We start from the raw sequence: 19,929 nt of genomic DNA, 5'->3' as shown, positions 1-19,929 counted from the left end.
ATGTTTCACTACCAAGTTTCAGCTAACCTGCCTGAGATATTTTGCCTTTCAGATTCTTTCTGTGTACCAAAGTGGTTGTCTCAACTTAGTGAATGAAATGTGAACCGCACTCTGTATCTGCATAAGAAGCCCACATCATAACCTTTCACTGTTGTGCTTTGCATAAGGAGAATCAGGTTTTCCATGTGGATGTGTAAGTTTTCTCCAGGCACTTTGACTTCTTCTCATTTTCAAAAACAATGCTTCATAGGTTGATTAGTTACTCTAAATCGTCCCTAGACATGAGTGTGTGGTTTTGTGGTCCTGCAACAGAGTATAGCAACCCGTTCAGGGTGTACCTCAACTTCCCCCAACAACTTGGATAGGCTCCAGTAACCCTGTGACCCTGATATGGATTAAGTGGGTTTAGAAGATGGATGGATGGTGGTACTTTTTCTGGATGGCTTTGGTTAGTTTTTGCCAAATAAACAGTATGTATTATAAAGAACACAGTTTAAGAATGAATTGTGATCTGCTCACATGCTGTTTTGTAGATTTCTTTTTCCACAAAAGCGTTTTTTTTTGTTGTTGTTTTTTATTTATTTTTTTTATCTTGGGTCTCCTCCAATCTGGAATTGTGAAGTTTTGGGGTGTGTTGCCAGGTGTTCCAGAGTTTGTTTCCCTGGATAGTCCATTTTGTTTGGTTGGTTGTGAAAGCTCATCTAAGCTCTGGTGTGGACCAGACAATCAAACTATTGTTGGCTGAAAGCCTTGATGTCTGACATTGTGAACACACACAGAGCAAAAAAAAAAAAAAAGGAGGAAGAAAAGCTATGAGAGGAAGCCCAAAAAAAGAAATAAAAGATAAATCCCATAGTGCACTTTTGAAGGAGCTTAAATGAATGAAACAGTAAAAATACCTTACGTTCAGATGTGGAGTAGTGAGTAGCTGCAGGCATGTATCCACATTAAACCAAAAGACACCATTTATCATGAAGGATTTCCTCTTTCTAAGGTTTTTTTTGTGTTTCCATTGTCAGGTTGTTAAGCTTTTCAGTTTTACCAGCAGTGAACTAAAAAAGTGACAACAATAAAAATATTCTTTTGCCTCTTAGCTCATTTACTACGGGAAAAAAAAGTAATAATTCAGGAATTTTTGCACTCACTTTAACGTGACTTTGTAACGTATGTCTGACCTCCAAACCTGCAGCAACAAAGCACAAATAACATACTTGTGTTCATAAAGTAAAATCTCATATCTTCTCCACTTCTTTAAGGCTTAAGTGCATCCAAACAGAAAAATGTAGACTGTAAATACCATCTTCAATGTTTGTCTCGTACTCTTTTAGACACTAAGTATGACGTCTACAAACTTCCTCAGTTTTAACATAGAAATGGGTTCAGTCAGTTTATTAGAATTAACCCACTTCTTTACACTGTTTCTTTCTTTTGGCAGATAAGTTGGCCAAAAATGTTGGTTATTTTTAATGACTGGATAGCTTCCTTCAATGAATGTGGGTTTCTAAATGATGTGTAGAAATAATCTGAGTCTCATCAGTGTTGCCAGTTACAGAGTCTCTCATAACCAGGTTTTTTCCTCTCCCTGAATAAAACCTCCTGGTGGCAGATTCATCACTTGGTACATTAGACTCCTTTTGGCCTTTTCTCATCTGATGAGTCACTTTGTGGATTTTTGTCTCTTATAATTGACTCTTGAATGTCCTCGTAACTCTTGTCATTTTCCTGTGCGACTCCGTCAGCTATAGGCTCCATTACTCTGTCTTGTCCATCATTTGGTTCGACCTCATCTGTCTGTGTTTGTCTTTGCACCTTTGACTTTCCCACAAATTGACCATTTATGTGTTTCTGCACCTTCTCTGTGTCAGGATGATAAAACAAACACGTCACCGTCAAAAAATGATTGGTTGCATTTAGAATCAAGCTTTCCCTTATCCTGGTTAAATACATCATACAAATTTCTTGATTTTAGATAAGTCTGACCGTTTCTATGTCAGCATTTGAAGGAATTGCAGGGCAGAGTTGCATAGCTAAACAAAAGCAAAGATTCTTAACCTTTTTAGGATAATCAGTAAAATATTCTCTTTCTTGGTGAATACATCTGGACTAGATAGAATATTTCTGATGAACTTTTTTTGTTTGGTACACACCAAATTTCAGACAAAATTTGCTTGAATAAAGTGGAGGAACTAATACTTCAGTAGCACACACAGTCCTGGTGTGTGACCGTACCCCTGACGTTATAACTTTGTAAAAGTCAGAAGATTCTAAAAAATCCTGGTTTGTAAAATCTTAGAAACAAAAGATGATGTACTTTCTTACTCGACCTTATAACTTTAGATTTTATGCAGACAAGCATGAAAAAGGCACAGAGGGGCAAATGAACTCTGGGCTGTTCCTATTGTCAACCAAAGCTATTTGAAGTTACACATAACCTAGTTTCAGGGAAATCACTGGCTGTGTGCGTATGTGAGCCCATGCATGTGGAGCTGTTGGAAAACTGAAAGGAAAGCGACAGAGATGAATGGGAGATAAGGTGGAGAGAGTGAATGAGAATGGAAAATAGAGGTCAGTTCAAAAGAGGGAGAGACGGTGAACGGAACGAAGTGAATGGGAAGGAGAGAAGAAAGGGTTTCACATGGGAAAAGAAAGAGAATATAAACAAGGTTTTATTTCATTTACTGAATATCTTGACTTTTGTTTGGAGACGGTGAGAAAAGACAGGGCATTGTGCTCTCTGACACCTCTTTGTTCTGCTAGCTTGACACTGGCATCTCTGTCAAGAAGAGAGAAACATGATGACATTTCATCCCTAAATGGTGTCAAATGATGGTACAGAACTTCGATCCAACTCTCCAAGCGGTTCTAAAGATGTCCTGGATCAATTTTGGGTCAGTGAATTGGATCAAACTGGATTGTTCAAATGAACCAATATTGACTATGAATTGTATCAGCAACCACAAAGTATCATATGAATGGAATAATTGTTCAAATGAATCGTTATACCCTTACTGAGGTCAGAGCTTGAGTTGTTCAAAGTGTTTTTTCTGTTTTAATAAACCAGATTATAGGACAGGTTGTGGAGGGTTTTCTCTACCTATGTCCTGAAGTAGCTGGGATTGGCTCCAGCAACCCCCAAAGTGAGAATGAAAGATGGAAGGATGCAAAAATGGGAAACATTCGTAGAAGTTAAGATAATGAGAATTGGGCAAGTTCCTCTGAAATGTCTTGATATTACTTTTCAGGCACAGATTACATGAACTCTGAGCGAGGTCACATTTTGATGTTGCGCCCACATGGTTCACGCGCTTGGCTTGACACCTTGGCAAGTGTGAAAGGAAGCTTTTGATGTTATTACATGTAATGATTTGAGATTGGAGACTCATTCTTGACTCTGCGAGTGGAATTTGGCAGAACAAGTTCACCACAAAGTCTTTCTAGAAGCTCTTTGATAAATTCTTTCTGTGCGTGGAGTTTTTCCACTTCTCTGGGAATTATGTATTGAAAAAAATAGTTTTTTGGATGTTCTTGAAACCTGAAAAGTCCGTTTGAAGAAAATGTTGCAAAGCCATCAAACCATGTAACTACTGATGGAGATACAAAAAAAAAAAAATATCTTGGATTTCACCCTCAGCTTAACTGTTGTTCCAAAATATCGGTCAGACTTATTTAACACCTGAGATGTCTGTCAAGCAGGCATCACCATGCAACAGCTGGCAGGAGAATGGAAGCTATCCCTGCAGCTTAAACAGATGGGCTGGGCTTGAAAAAAAATTGAATTGACCTTTACTTAAATAATCATTCATCAAATCTATCAATGTTTTTTCTTTTGCATTCATTCAGGCAACACACCAGCTTTCCTGTTAGTTTTTAATGCATTGTTCAGTTTAAACCAATAGTTATGTGAGAATTAGTTTTCATAACTACTGATTTAGTTTTAGATTTAAATTAGCATAAATCACATTCAATTTGTGTTTGTAAAACTTAATTCTTCAATTGAGATCCTCTAGAATTGATTAAAAATAAAAAATAAAGGGAAAATGAATTATTTTAATTGGATAGTCAATTGGTCATTTGTTGTCAGGATGTTTTTTTTTGGGTGCTAACTTTCAAAAAGGAAGACTTTACCTCTAAACTAATTGTATAAATTACTAATTTGTCTGATGTTTCAATTAAAAATGTGCATTTACAGCTGTCTATAAATTTACAAATTATACAACTGACTGACAATCCAGTGGAAACTCAGTGGATCGTGGCCAAACCACAAAGTTGTCGGCTATTCTAAATTAAATGTGATTCCAGGTTAAGACGAGTTGATTTAAAATTGATTTCTTTCTGGGAATACTTTTTAGACCACAATTTTATAGCAGACTTCAGCATTTGTGGTCTTTTGGTTGCTCTGAACCATCTGAACTAATTTACTCTCGACCAAAGTCAACAGTTTGACCATTTTGCTACACCACAAGTTGTCTTTTACAGCCCATTGTTTCTATGTTCTGATTGGCTTTAAACCACTTGCAATCAGTCTCCTCCATGCTATGTCTCCTATGCAGAATTTGTGCATGAATCAAAGTAAATTTGCGATTATGAACAAATCTTTGTTTTCATTCTACATGTCAGGAACTGGTGATGTCAGACCCAAAATGCAGGAGACATGGCTTGTTGGCAGAAATCTAGCTAATCATTTAATAACACTTGAACAAGACAAAGCAGATGACCTCACTATAAAGAACTGAAAACCAGATATTTAAATAAATCTAGGGTTAAACCAGATATTTAAATAAAACGTGGGTTAACTAGCTGTGGATGATCAACCTTAACCTGGTGAGACTGATGATGAAAACAGAACCTGACAAAACCTGGAGAAACATCACAAAAATCTAAGTGCAGAATCCTCAAGTACTATAATATTATATAATATAACTTAGTTTTCTGTGAATGGTGAAAATTGTAGTGTTCAAACACAGAAAAGTGTGAAATTGGTCATGTGTGTCTAACAAAAGTGTATCAAGTGTGTACTGAAGACCTTAAAACATTTATAGAAATGTACAAAATAAAGTTTACTCTTCGTAGATTTCACTTTGTTTTTAGAACGGGACTCTTGGGATAATTGAGGGTTTTGGTTTTAAAGTCATCGAATAAGTACACTAATACCCCCTCATGTATTGTCCTTTTTGAGATTAATTGATGTTTTTTTGAACAAACCAAAGAGAATCTTGAAGCTATACTGATGACGTATAAGAGTCTTTCACACTTGTAAAGACATCGTCTACTGATAACATAAGTGGTCTCTACTCTACACTGTTTCCCGGTCATTCAGTTTATAACAAGCTATAATAAAGCAACTGCAAAGTGGAGCCTGACTTTCTTTTTACAAGAATTTCAAATCATTTTTTATAGCAGATATCCTATTGCACGGATTTGAAAAGTTGTTTCACCAGCGTACAAACCTGTAGCCAATTCGATGGAGACAAAGAAAGCCAGAGAAATGCGAAGTGATGTTTTTCCACAGGTTACGGGACTCTCAAAGTCAGAACTGCAGTGCAGATGGGATCAAAGGTTTACTCAGGGATCCCCCTGGTTCTGTCCTCAGATAAACTGCTGCTACTGCTAGGAAAAGCACTCAAAGGGAGCATGAGAGACAGAAACAATGATAGCAGAGAAAGGGTGTCAGATGATGACAGGATGGGACTGAAAATGCTGCAAAAAAGAACAACCTGTGGCAAATAAGGAGAGGAGAATGGGAGAAATCTGCTTTAAATCATAACTAAAAACAGTACTGGCAAAAAAAAAGAAAAAACTGTAGTAGATCCATAAAAACAGCAAAGCTCCTAGTTGTGCCCCCATTGGCGTCTATTGATCTACAAGTCAAATGGCTAAAAAACATTTTAGCATCCATCCCCATTGTTTGTAGTTTGACTAATTTAACTCTGATAATCAATAAATCAGAACTGAAACACAAATGTGGTCTTTGAAGTTTTCCCTTAGGAAAAAATCAATTAACAGTGAGTTACCGCAGATATATGAATGCACTAAATGAGTTCCTGTTTTTGTATAGTTGTTATGAAATCCTTTAGTTTCTTTACGATACTTCTTTTTAAAAAGTGGCAGAAACATAAAAGGCCAAATCCTCTCCCAACATTTCCCAGGGTGCTTTTTTTAAAGCTATTCTGGAGCCTTAAGAGCATTACTGACAGAAACCCAATCTTTGGAAAGCTTGAAGTCATACTGAGGCTTTGCTGACCACAAACACAGTGTTTACGTCAATGTCCTCGAGTTAACATCACCGAGGTAAAATCTCCAGTGTGTGATTGCTGTCTGCGCAGCATCCGAGGTGCCTGGTCTCCATATACGGGGTCAAGGAATTTGATTGACTTGTGCCTTGACTCGCTCTGGCTTCCAGGAAGTCTCCACCATCAATACACATCAGCATCACTCTCCATCCCAGCATGCGAGTGCGTTAGTGCGAGCGCGCTCTCAGCCAGTGCGGCACAGTCTGTCTCTCTGTGAAATCACATGCTTCGGCTTTTCCCCCTGCGTGCCTGCTGCTTGGCCTATTTCCATGGTAACTAGCCTAAGATGTGGGGACTCACATGCACACTTGCACACACATGAGCAGCACTACTGTAAGGGCTTACCACAGCGATCTGAGTTGTGTGTGGTGATGGGGTTCGGCCAGAAAGAGGATGTGTGATCAGACTCTACACTGGCTCAGCAGGAGACGTGCACGTTTCCAACACATGCGACACGAGCTTGAGATGCTGTGCTTTTCTTTTTTTTCTTTTTTTTAAAGCTGCTTGCAATTTAGATTTGTTTATTAATAAATGAGCTGAGTAGGGAAAAGGGGAGTGTGGGCGTCACCATAGCAACAGCCCATGCTGCTCACCTGCTCGTTGCAACACGCATGTGCCCTCTGGCCTTTCGCCAACGGGGCGCCGTAGGGAAAGAAACTGTACCGCCCTTGGAAAAATAAGGAAGGAATTAAAAGATAGGAAGGTCGGGGGGCAATGCATATTTGTTAAATAACTGGTGTTACACAACTACGTACACAAACACACACATTGTGTTGGGACAGATTTGTCTAAATCATCACACATGATCACATTCTTTTGCATGGGAACACTTGCACTGTCATAAGCTTCTCAATATTTCCCTGAGCGCCGATTATGAGATGACATAACAGACCTCTGATAAGTTCCTGTGTCGGATCACTGATGGACATTTCTGTCACTGACGTTTGTCATTTTCCCAATCCAATCCATGTCAAAAGATAAACCATCTAAAACCTCTCCTGGATGTAGAGTAGCAGCAAAAATACTCAAAAATCAAGAGTCATAAACGGTCAGGTCTATAGGATAATAGTTTTTTATAAGGTTCCCATATCTGTTATAATGCAGCTGTGAGGTATATTCTGATACCTTTGATTTGGAGCACTTTCACATTGGGCTGTTTGATCATCCCCAGTGGTTTTTTTTTTCTTCCTTTAGAGTGTACAATGTGTTTGGAAGGTGTGAATACTCACCAGAGCCCTGCTATTACCCAATCCATAGCTTACCTTGATGATGAGCCATCATGCCGTTCAGCAGCGTGTAAGCATTTAGACTTCCAAGGAGACGAACGAGATGAAGTCAGCCAGAAACAGGAACACAAGGGCGACACATCATGAGCAGGAGAGGAATAAGGAACAACCAAAATTCCAAAAATGTGGAGGCAAAGCAATGGAGAGTAAGACAGCTTCCAGCCTTCCACATCAAACCAGACTAAACCCACATGACCAGGGTGGGTATCGCCGGTAATTTTCTGAATTGATTCAATTCATTGCACCAGAGCCTGGATTGATTCGATTCTAATTTTTAACATTTTTTTTATCCATTAAATTCAATTTGATTCAATTCAGTTTTGAGTTTACACGGTTTACACATTTAGTCACATTTGTTTAGAAATGCATTAATAATATGTATACATATCTCATATCTTTTGAATGTATTTATATTAATCTGATACAGTTCACATACTGTAAAATCAATTGTTGAAATTATAATGAGATGGTTAATAACATACAGTGTTACATGGATTCTCCAATGGAGAAGCTCCAACAATTGTTCTGCCTCTCCTGGAGGGCATTTCAGTTTGGCCACTAGTTGGCGATCGTGCCGTAGAATTACTCCTTATTCCAGAAGAAGAAGAAAGTTTAAGCAAAACACTGTGCTTTAGACCACAAACGGTTACTTAAAAAATATTTTATAAAAGGAGTTTGGAAAATATATAACTGAGTGTATAAAGATGTTCATTGAGTCAGCAATGTATGTTTATGTCGACCGAGCATTATCATTAGCCGTCCTATGGGAAATCCCATCATACTTCAGCATCAAGCTATAGCAGACTTTAGCATTATGCGTTAGATCAATCTTCTACTTTTATGGATCGATTATTGATCTATTAAGCTTAGATAGATTCAGATCGATTAATCTATTTTATCAACCCAGCCCTACACATGAGCATTCTAAAGCGAGAGCGCCACAAGTTCAAGACAGTGTTAAGTTACATTCACACCGGGCATTCAAGAACGTGCTAAATGCAGGTTCTTGAACGCTGGTTTAACCAATGGTGTTCACACTGGACAAACAGGGAGGGGCTTCTTATTTTTCTACTTTTTACTTGCGCATGCCTGCCCCCTACAGTTTGAAGAGGCTTGGTGTGAAATGTCGAAGTGGTGCAAATCATGCTTTTACTTTTATAGCTCTATTCCGATATATGAAATACTTTGTGTTGCAAACCGCAATTATTAATTTCTTCTCCATGATCAATTTTCAAACGGTTGGCATGAAAAAGGACATTATTCATGCACTACTAAATTTGGGTCCTTGATTGGTCAAAGTTTTACCGTATAATTGCATTCAATGACTACGCGTTTTGTAGGTGTCAGAAAAACTTGCCTAGCTACGTGTGACACAGGAGTTTTGGACGCGGAAGCCTGAAACACTTGTTTACACGCGTTTACAAAGACTCTTCATCAAAAGTAGCCACTTGAACACATGTTGCTGAATGTGGTGTGAGAGTACTTTTATTAAAAGAAAGTATAACTGAAAAAAAAAGAAAATATGAATCATGTAACAAAAGTGTTATAGCCTTTTTTGAATTTTATTGACTCGTTAGACATACAACTCTAAAATGTTTTAGGGTAATGAAAATGTTTAGTAATTTGAAGAGCTAATAAAAGTATTTTTACAACCAACTTTCGACCTGAAAATCAGGCTACATTTCACTGGTGCACTGTGCTGAAAAATGCGTTTTGTGTCGGAGGGTCTGACCCATTAATATTTATTCATAACATGTTAAAGAAATGAAGTGATTCAGATCCTAAAGCTACCCCGAGATTATTAGAAATTAAGTAAATTTTTCTACATTTATTTTAGAATATCCATTATGCCCTGAAACCATGTGTTTCCTTTACGGGTTGCTGCTATGACTACAAGACCTAACACAACTCTGATTTTTTTTATTAAATCCCCTGAAAGTCTTCATGATTAGAAAATACTGTGATAGTGTGGAAAAATACATACGATTTACTATAGAGAGATACACCCTTATGCAAAATCTGACAGATTAGATTAAAACTAACCTTGATTTTAAAACTGCACAGTCAACTTTAATTTCTTACATTTGTAAATCTCATCAAAGGTGGTTGCTTCTCTGTATTCAAGTGCTGACATGGTGTTTTTTTTTTTTTGTGTGTGTCTTGCAGATAGACGAAAAGGGGAAAGCACTGGAGTCCTCACATGGGAGCAGCTGTGCTGCCTAATCCACTTTCATCTGACAGAATCTGCTAAAGAACTCTTTGGAAACGCCTTTATGCCTTCAAACGCAAGCTTTTAAATCCATGGACCTAAAGGCAGGAAAATAAAAAAAAAAAGCCAACCACTGGCTCTTGCTAGCAGACAGATTTTAAAGTAAAAGCACGGCTGGACAGGGCAAGGGTTGTATGGGTGCCAAATCCCCATCTAAGACCTACCACATCTCAACCTACAGCCTCCTCCTCCCTCCTCCACCTCCTCCCTCCTCCTCTTTCTCCTCATTCTCCACTTGTCTCTCCCATGGGAGTGACATAGAGGCCACTGCTTGGTCTTCTGCGCCTCATCTCCACCTCACCGTGGAAACGGGGATGTCCAGGTAGTGATGTCGTGGAAGAGGAACTACTTTGCGTCGGGCGGCGGAGCAGCCCAGGGGCTGGTGACCCCGAGAACCATGACTTCTATCGCACCCAGCAAGGGCCTGAGCAACGAGCCGGGACAGAACAGCTGCTTCCTCAACAGCGCTCTGCAGGTCAGTCGGGTCAATGGAAAAATGAAATCGGAGCAATCTGGGGGTATTAGAAGATGTTTCCTGCTGACCAGCTAAGTTGGTCACCTGACCTGAATATCGTGCATGGTCTGATGTTCCTGGGTGGGAGGTCATGTTGCTAGCTTTTTTTTTTTCAGCATTTTTTTTAGATTAAAAAAGGTATAATATGGAAATTGTTGATATATTTCACAATCCCACTTTATAAAGTCCCGCCCATCCAGCCAACACACTGCAGTAACCTGCGATCAGACCCTCACAGGGATGGGATTTCTGCCATGTTAACAAGTGTTTGCGTGTTTTGGTAGGCTTTGGCACTCGCCTTTGCAACCTGCTGGTGATGTCTGTGTGCGGTGTTCGCACACAACTGCTGACACACAAGCAAAAGATCTGTTGCACAAGATCTGGTTGTTTTGTTTTCCATGAGAAATTTAAATATACTAAAAATAAAAACTAGATAGATGTACGTTTTGTTGCTATTCAAAGGAAGTTCCTGTTTTCTACTAACTTGTCATTTAGATGTCATGATCTGAATTGAATTTGTTTTTGTTTGTTGACTTATCTTTTTGAGTGTTTGGTATTTTGCAGTGTGTATGTGTTTGACCCTTCTATATGTACCGGTATGTACGTTGGATGGATTTGGACTTCTTGTTCTGTTTGACTCAGCTTCCTGTTCATTATCACACTTAACTCGTGTATACCTTAACTCCGTTTCTGTCATGTTTAACTTTTTTTTCCTTTTTGTTCCTTTGTTTATCCAGTTTTTTTTTTTTTTTCCAACATTTTACCTTTTTTTGTCTTTTAACGATCTTTTTTGTTTACCTGTTTGGATATTTTGGATATTGGAAACACTAAAACATAATGAAGAATGACGATAATATTCTCAATAGTTTGTAGACCCTTGAGAACTTTTACCCCCCCCCCCCCAAAAAAAAAAAATATTATATTCCTTGATCATTTAATTTTTTTTATATAAATCATCAGTAAAAAAGTGTCTTATAGGGTTGAGTACTTGTCATCTAAAACAATTCTTATTAATATCTTGCTCACAAAGGGTTCAGCCTTGGCCAACACTTGAGTGCTACACTTGGATGTATCTAGAACTATAAAAGCTGTGTGTTTATGTGCTTTTGATTCCTAATGCTGATGTACTGCTGCTAGTAAAGCATTTTTCTCTGCTCTTCCAAAGTTTTTTGGACCGTCTTTCACTTTGGACCTACTCACACTCGGAAACTAGTACTAAGAGTACTAGAACCTAGAACTGCTTTACCTATCTGGAGCTAATATATCATTTTACTTCTTTTCCACTATGATCAGTGCTTTAGAACTTCATGGATTCTTAAGTTTGGTTCATGTGGATTTACTCTGAGCTCTTTTGAGCAACTAAAGCAGGGATAGGCAACTCCAGGCCTCGAGGGCCTTATTCCTGCATGTTTTCCAACATACCCCGCTCTGGCATGTTCTAACTGGATGGATGAACCTGAACCAGCTAATCAGTCATGAGTAGGACTTCTGGAAATCATGCAGACTCAGCGTCCCTCGAGGCCTGAAGTCGCTTATTCGTGAGCTAAAGTGAAAGTAATTTTGGTTATTGACTAAGTAGCTTTGGAGAATCTTGCTCTGGCACAATTAGTGTTCACAGCAGATACATTTAGTGCCAAAATCCACTGATCCAAGCCTTACAGTCTATACAGCCTTTACCATGGATAGGCAAATCCAGGCCTCAAGTGTCGCAGTGTCTGCAGGATTTCCAGATATTCAAGCCCTACTTATGACTGATTACCTAGTTCAGGTGTGTCCAGCCGTTTAAAACCTGCCAGAGCAGAGTATGTTTGAAAACATGCAGGAATGTGGCCCTTGAGGCCTGGAGTTGCCTATCCCTGGCCTATACAGTCCCACTTTAGCATAGTTTACTAAATCGGGCCCAGGTGTGTGATCACAGCATGTTTGCACTTGTTGTACTCCGGTGTTAAAGGGTTAACATTACATCTGTTTGCTTGTGTCCCTGTTGGGCTAGTTATGATCTGTGCTTTCGAGTGTCACATCACTCAATATTTTTCATCTGCGCGTTGGCAACTGGAGCTTGATTAGTCCTGGCTTAGCATTTCAATGGCCTAGTTGTAGAGTTTGAGGCTGGAAGGTCACGGGTATAAATCCATAGTCAAGTCTAACCAAATACTAAAAACGGATAACCTGGAGTTTAAATCCCTCTCTCATTATTATTCTGATTATTGTGTTCTATCAGACACAGTTTAGTCCCTCAAGCATTGCTTATTCAAACACTGTCTTGAAACCTTTTGCAGCTGCGAGTGGTTAATACTCTAAAGCTGAAGTGTGAATTATCTCATGTTGTGTTGAGGTTAATCATCATGACTCATTGTATTTAAAAGGTCAACAGTATTTCTGTTTTGTTCACTTTGAAATAGATGTACATAACTGTTAATTGGTGTGAATTTGTACAGTATTTTCTTAAGGAGATTAATTAACAAACCACTTTGCCACTCATCATGTCTATCTTAAAAGCTTATCAGATCATCGGAAGCAATGTGAAACTCATGTCCTTACCAAAAGACACTTCAACACACAAAGAGGGTAGAGCAGGAACTGTCTTAGCATTAAAGGTCAACCTCTCTACAATGGCTACCCCACATAAATATATGTTTAGGTGTTCAACTGGCTCCTTGTTTTCCGTAGTGATGTAAGAACAAATAACTTCTTTACTTTTATGTCAGCAAATCCAAAGCCTACAGGACTGAGCAGTCTGGAGTGGTACAGTCCGGTAAGGAGTGGTACAGTACGGTCCAGTTAATTCTAGAGAGAGTTTCCACTCAGTTCAGCCTCGCTTCCACTGAACGGTTTGTTTTCATGACGCATGCGTGGTGTCCATCGCTAGCGTGTCATTGCGACAATGTAGTGCGACGACTACAAAAGCAACAACAGTGGAGGTCATCCAGCAGCTCGTCTTTTTCTTGTTTTACTTCTGGTACATCTTGTATAACAGAAATTTAATGTTGCAGGCGGCTAAGAAGAAAACTGCTGTAAAAAAACGGAAACACTTGCTTAGCGCTATATTGATGCTTTCTAATGTTATCATCACTTTCTACCATTCAACAGGTTACAACAGCGCCTCCGCCCCAACCGTCCCGTTCTATTTTTCTATGGACCCACAACCGATGGGGACCCTCAAGCGGTACGGTTCGGTACTGATTAATGGGTCCATTTTAAAATGGAAACGGTCAAAATACCGAACCATGCTACTCAGTGGAAACAAGGCTAAAGTGTACTGTATATTGGACCTTAAGGTACCTGTATGTAGAACTAGGGGTGTAACAATTCAGTTTAACAAAGATATCAGATCACATTTTAGTTTTAGTGTTATTTCTCCACATCAAAATAATACAAACAGAACATTATTAGAACATTCCATATGGTCACGTCTATGTAAAAGTCAAAGTGTTTTCCACACATTGGACTGTAATTATGGCCTGATCATTTTTTGCTGCCATCATGTGTGTGTTGTCTGCTGCGATGGCCGTTTTTACCGAGCCTCAACCCAAAGGGTATTTTACAATATTGATATATTTGTTTTATTTTTAAACTACTGGATCGGAGGAATAATTGATGAATCATTACAACTTTGTGTAGAACCATGTCATTCAACTATTGTCATTAAGTGTTAAGGTTAACATAAATATGGTTTTAGAGGCAAAAGCGAGCTGCTTAAGCTCATAAGATCCCTTCATGATCTTTCTTCACTCGACAGCTCCCCCTTTATGTTCACCATTGTGCTAGAGGACCAACTACAGCTTGACACTAGATTTTCATCTCAAACTCACTAAAATAGTGGAATGTGGTATACATCTGTAGGTGTTGAAATTGTTTGGCTGCAGATTTTGCTGCTTTCCACCCAAAGATTTAGGGAATCCACCTTTGCAGCTCTTCCTTCCAATGTGCTTAGGTCCTTGAGATTGTGCGTAGTCAGGTTAAACGTCTCCCACACACACACACTCACACACACGTTTCTTGACTACTGTCTTGATAAAGAGAGAGGGGAAGAAGGGAGAGGGGATGGAGTTTGCTGAAGTGGGAGTGGAGTGATCGGGCACAAGCGTAGTGAGAGTGGAAGGGATAGATGCTACGAGGGAAAGTTGCGGTCTGACCAGACGAGACAACGGGATGCGGAGTATACAGTATGAAAGGAAGACTGATGAGGATGCCGAGAAGAGGAAGAAGGGAGTGAAGGAGTCCCGGAAGGTAAGGACGTGGAAAAAAAAAATAGTACGAGGAGAAAGGAGCCCGAAAAGACAAAGTGAAGGACGTTAAGTTTACTTGTGAGGTGAAGAAAGTGCCGCAACAGAGGATGCATGTGAGGCAGCTCCAGCAGCGAGAGAAGTGGGCCACGCCAAGGACACATGTACACACTCATGCTCACACACACACACGCAGAAGCCAGGATGTTTAGCAGGACACAGATGAACGAGGATAAACTGTGGGAAAGGACTGAGCTGCTTTTGGCAGGGCATTTTTGTGAGAGATTGTGTGTGCGCTGCCATCTTTGCGTGGACTGTCCGTGTGTGTTGGCACAAAGATTTCACACGAGCAGCAACCTTTTAAAGTTTACTCTGCTTTACGAGCTGCGAGGCTTCATTGTAAATTTCTGGAGTAGTTTTTATTTGTTACTTTGGCTGCAAAATTGAAAATTATTAGTATTGTGAGCAATTTTTGAGCCAGTAAAACCAAGATAAATATCATAATTAAGGTGCTTTTTCTTATTAGTCATTTAGAGATTTGCACAAAAACAAGTTTTTCACTCTGGCCCTCAGGGGTTCTGTTGGAACTTTCTGCTGCTGCAGTGGAACTGCTGTGTGGCAGCAGCAGAATCAGCAGCAGATAAAGTGTGTTTGTTCTGGGAAAATTCATATAACAAGTCAGAAAAAATGAAAAGGTCCAAACAGATACTCAGCAGCTTTTTCACACAGGTAAAATAGCCAAATGTGGACCAGAGCACAGCAGCTTTATAGATTCATGAATCCAGGAGCTCAGCTTTAGTGTTTGTGTTGTAATGCAGCAATTTTAGAGCTACACCTTGTTTTTTGTTTTTTAGCTCCAGGAAGTAAACATCAGCAATGCTCCTTGATATTTTATTAAAAGCAGATGTAATTTAGTTCACATTTTAATAACTGAGATGATTGATTTTTGGGGGGGGGGGGTTTCTTTTAAACAGATGTAGCCAAATTATATTTAAGAAGCTGGATGTTGGAGTTTTATTCTGCACCATGCGCTGGATTGACTTCAACAAAAGTTAACTGAAGCCAATTATGCAAAGCTGCAGTCCCCTGCAGTTAGGAAAAATACTAGAGAGGGTAAGCAACTTTTCAGTATGTGACCAAGCAAAACAGTTTAGTGGTAATTCCAGTTTTTTTTTAGGTTCACTGCAGGATTGGTTAACAGAAGTGTAGCAAATTGAACCCCCATTTAGCTGCTGTGCATCCACTTTATCCTGCAGAGGATTACAGCGGATCGGAGCTTATATAACAGTGGGGAAGATGGGGTTCACCCTGTTTGTAGAGCTATTACTGTAAGATGAGTTTGCATACTTACTTATTGCAAGAATCATCAGATAATAGAATAAAGCTATAATTCACAATCAAATTTATTAGAAGTCTTTTTTGCTGTTAAACACTAAATTTACAGTCTTTATGTTGGTTGTTGCAAATGATAAAAGTACAATGTTGAAAACAGCAAAAAAAGTTCCAGAAAACATGAGCAGATGATGCAACTGGAGACGAGAACAGGAGGAGGTTGGGACATGGAGGACAGAGATTTGATACATACAGCAGTGCAACGAAAAATCAGATCATAAAGGATTGTTAAATACAAAGGTTTAACTTAAAAAAAACTTTGATTTAACGTTTTTTTTAATTATTTATCATACAAAACTGTTAAATCAAGTTTATCCAACCTTTATTTATACAGCATTTCTGCTACCTGAGGACCAAAAGCAAAAGAACATTCAGGTCCCAAAATAAAAAATAAAGTTATAAATATAAAAAAGACTAATGTGTAAAAAGCTTAACGGCATAATAAAATGTCTCAAAACCAATTAAAGCTTTTAAAAAAATAAAAACATTTGTTAATTTATTTGTAGTTGGAAGGTCAAACCCAAGAAATTAATTTAAAAAAATCATTCTAGATTTTTATATCCTTTAAACAAACAAGCATAAATAATGGTAGTTCTCTATTATATTTAACAAAGTCCTTGCAGGGTCAACAGGAGCAACAGCAGTGTCCCCAAAGACTGTGTGTTCTCCAAAAGTGACGGGATGTTATATTGTGATGAATTCACTTTTTGGGAGTCTACATTTATCTTGATTTATGAAACTTGTCCCCGCTATAGTCTGTGTTTATCTCAAACTTCCACAGTGAAAGTCATATATATTCGTCAAAAGTGGGAAAAAGGTGTTAATGGGATCAAGGTGGTTGATGACCTGTGTGTTGGGGCCTTAACTTTCAACAACTCAGAATTAATCCAAAAATGGTTAAAAATTTCTCATGAGGTGAACTTATTATTAGTATTTGAAAGGTAGAATATATGCTAAATGAACAGGTTTTGTTCTGTATTCTTTTCACTCTTCTGGTCTTGAAGGTTTTTATTTTTCAAGTTGTTTTAACAGAAAAAAGTGATATTTTTCCCCTCTTGCTTGTCTGTTTATTTATTTTTGTTACTTTTTTAGGTTCCATGTTTGAAAGGAATGGAATTATTTTTTTATTTTATATAAATGTTTTCATCTCAAGCTTTAATTTTGAAAATCTTACCACATTTCTTGGTGCAGTCCCACAGTGAACATTAGAGACTACACTGTGGTTAGACAGCACCATAGAAGGTTTTTTCATAATAAAATTACCATTTTCTTATCAAAGATTTAAGGGAATTGTATTGTCATCTCAGTTTTAATTTTCATGGAGTTCAAAGTAAAGTGATTTCTGAGGCCCCAGAAAAAACAATACAGAATTTAATTTTAAAAAAGTTGTAGGGAGCTATAAATTAATCTTCAAGGCTTTAATATGTATGTGTAAAGTGTTACCAGAGTGCGCAATTGACTATAAAATCTAAAATCTTTAACCAAATGTTGTTTCAAAATGTAATCAAATATCAGACAAAAACAATAAAAAAATAAATAAAAATAAAGGTGCTTATCCAAGATAAAGCTGCAGGCATATGAATTAGAAAAATTAAAATATTTACCACATCATTATTTGAAAATGCTGCTTTCATACAACACTGTGACATAAAAAGCTTAAATTTACATAAAGATTTTGTTTAAAATTTCAAATCTTTTGAACAAACAACTATTAATAAAGGTACTTAAAAAACTTATTGACCAAAGGATTTAACAATGTATTAACAGACACAGATTTGTGTATTATTTGTGCTCTTTAAAGGTATAATCTATTAGCATTTTAGTAAGATAAACATTAAAATGTTTTTCAAAATAAAATTCAAAGTTTTTTCAAACTTATTGCATGATTTAAAACTTTTTTTTGACTTTATTAATTTTCTGTTTTTCATAGTCTCTGTAAACATTCTCCTCTCTTAAACTAATAAAATATTTTCTCTGGGTAAAAAGCAAAGCATCACTAACGAGAGATGAAGTAAAAGAGGGATGCACTCAGAGGAGGGCGGACAGAGGGATGGGTAAGGAGAGAGTGTGCCCTCCTTGTGGTTGCTGCAGTGCTGTGCAGGGAGTCGATTCATCACGACCAAATAAAAAGAGAGGAGGAGAAACAGCGAGGAGAGAAAGATAGAATGCACACTCTGGCGTCAGCATGCAGTCTGTCATCCGCCGCTCCCTCTTCCCTCCACTTATCACTCTCCTGAACACACTCAAAAAAGTGCAGGCCTGTATTTGCAGAGGTTGCTACGCGCTCCTCTGCTGTGTGCTCGTCTTTTGCTTACATGGAAACTTTATGCGTGGTCCAGTGTGTTCTGCAGAGGTCCTGAAGGACATTGTTGAGTCAATATTATCTTACAGTGAGCTGAATTAATTTATCTTTTTCATTTTTTTATTTAAAAGGGAAAGAAAGAAAGCAATCACCTCTTCTGTTTTTTCCTATAAATATAAAATTTTCTCATATCTGACATCGTTTCTGCTTTTGCCTATTATTTATAAAAGGTTAAGGAGCAGGGAGCATGCTCAGTGGGACCTCTCGGCTAAAAACAATTAGCTAAAAATGGCTGACAGCCAAACGGATCTGCAGACTTTGAGGCTGATTCTCTGCAGCCACTTAGTTCTTTGATTTTTGCAGTGCCAGAAAACTCGATTTAGCTTCCTATTTTTCAGCGTGTGCTTCTCTAAAGAAATATATTCTTCTTTATACGGTGGAAAACTCTATGAGAACATTTGCAAATGTATAAATATAATCAAATAAAATAGAAAGTGAACAAAAAAGGCAAGAAACAGAATGGAGTTCTATAGTTTACTGGCGGTTTCTCCTTTGTGGAAATTAGTTTGGCCGATCAAGAAAGGTCTGCTTGAAAGTGGATGGAGCGAGGCTGAGGTTGCCATGGCAATGTGTGATTCAGTATGAAGGTAACTGAGGGGTCATTTGCAGCAGATTTAGATGTTTGAGCTCAAATGTAAAGCAGAAGCGCTACAATAAATCAGAAGATGCAGGTGACTGGAAAATTGTATTTTTGAAAGCACCAGCTTTTCTGTTGGATTTTATTATATAAAAAAATAAATATTTGATGCAATCAGGGTGTCAATCTCTGATTTCTACTCTGACAAGGTAGGATTCATGTTATGTCGCTGTGGCGACCATGACATCAAATCGTTTCCTTTAAGGAGAATGATCTTGAAATCGGTTTTAGTAAATGCTTGTAACATTAGATGGACGTCGTCACAGTTCAGATGAATAAAGACACAATCAAAGCTGGACTACAGGAAAACGAGAATATTGATCACTTTGATCTTCTTTTCGCAGATTTGTTGAGTGTGATTGTTCGATGATTTCTTACAGTCCTCATTCTGCATGCATTTATCTTGTAGCGTATGCTGCAAAAGCCAAGGAAAAATGTCATCTTTGCTTCCATCCAACACTCATCAGGCTGGTAGAGCTGTAAATAGGCAGAGAAGAGGTGACGGAATCAACACCAGCAGCTCCAGTTGGATGAGTGACTAAGAGATACTTGATTTTGTCTTGCAGGTTTTATGGCACCTTGACATCTTCCGTAGGAGCTTTCGACAGCTGACCACTCACAAGTGCATGGAGGACTCCTGCATCTTCTGTGCTTTAAAGGTAAATACTTGGACTGATTTAAACACTAGGATTTAAGGGTGTTGTTATGGCGTTAATCGCGATTAATTATGACAGACAGATTAGCACTTTTTTTTTAATTGCATTAATCTCATTTTTTTCTCCAACTATTCGAATGCTCTCAAATATATATATATATAAAACTTCAGCTGTTTACTTGCATGAACTTAGCTGAAAATGCATTTACATTTCTCACTGCATCTGTCTCTGCTGTGACATCATCAATGTGCGACTTTGTGCTTCCCGCTAGCAACAACTCATATCAATTTTGTAAGG

General features: G+C 38.2%; 1 protein-coding gene across 5 annotated transcripts in view; it reads left to right on the top strand.

Annotated features, from left to right (window-relative positions):
- The window catches only part of usp54b (ubiquitin specific peptidase 54b), a 69,970-nt gene that overhangs the window by 4,757 nt on the left and 45,284 nt on the right, over positions 1-19,929 (top strand). For 4 of the 5 annotated variants that reach the window (XR_004949737.1, XM_036217090.1, XM_036217089.1 and 1 more), the window contains exons 2-3: positions 9,743-10,320; positions 19,543-19,635. Coding sequence is in view for 4 of the 5 variants with exons in the window: in XM_036217090.1 (XP_036072983.1) it covers positions 10,174-10,320; positions 19,543-19,635 (240 nt within the window). In the remaining variant the exon portion in view is untranslated. Of the gene's footprint in view, positions 1-9,742; positions 10,321-14,441; positions 14,590-19,542; positions 19,636-19,929 lie in introns of those variants that run through there. The other variant, XM_036217091.1, reaches the window with a different exon arrangement.

This window comes from Oryzias melastigma, linkage group LG19 (assembly GCF_002922805.2).
Source record: "Oryzias melastigma strain HK-1 linkage group LG19, ASM292280v2, whole genome shotgun sequence".
In the NCBI taxonomy this organism is placed as follows: domain Eukaryota; kingdom Metazoa; phylum Chordata; class Actinopteri; order Beloniformes; family Adrianichthyidae; genus Oryzias; species Oryzias melastigma.
Note: the sequence above shows the minus strand (reverse complement) of the source record. Positions and strands in the feature narration are given on the sequence as shown.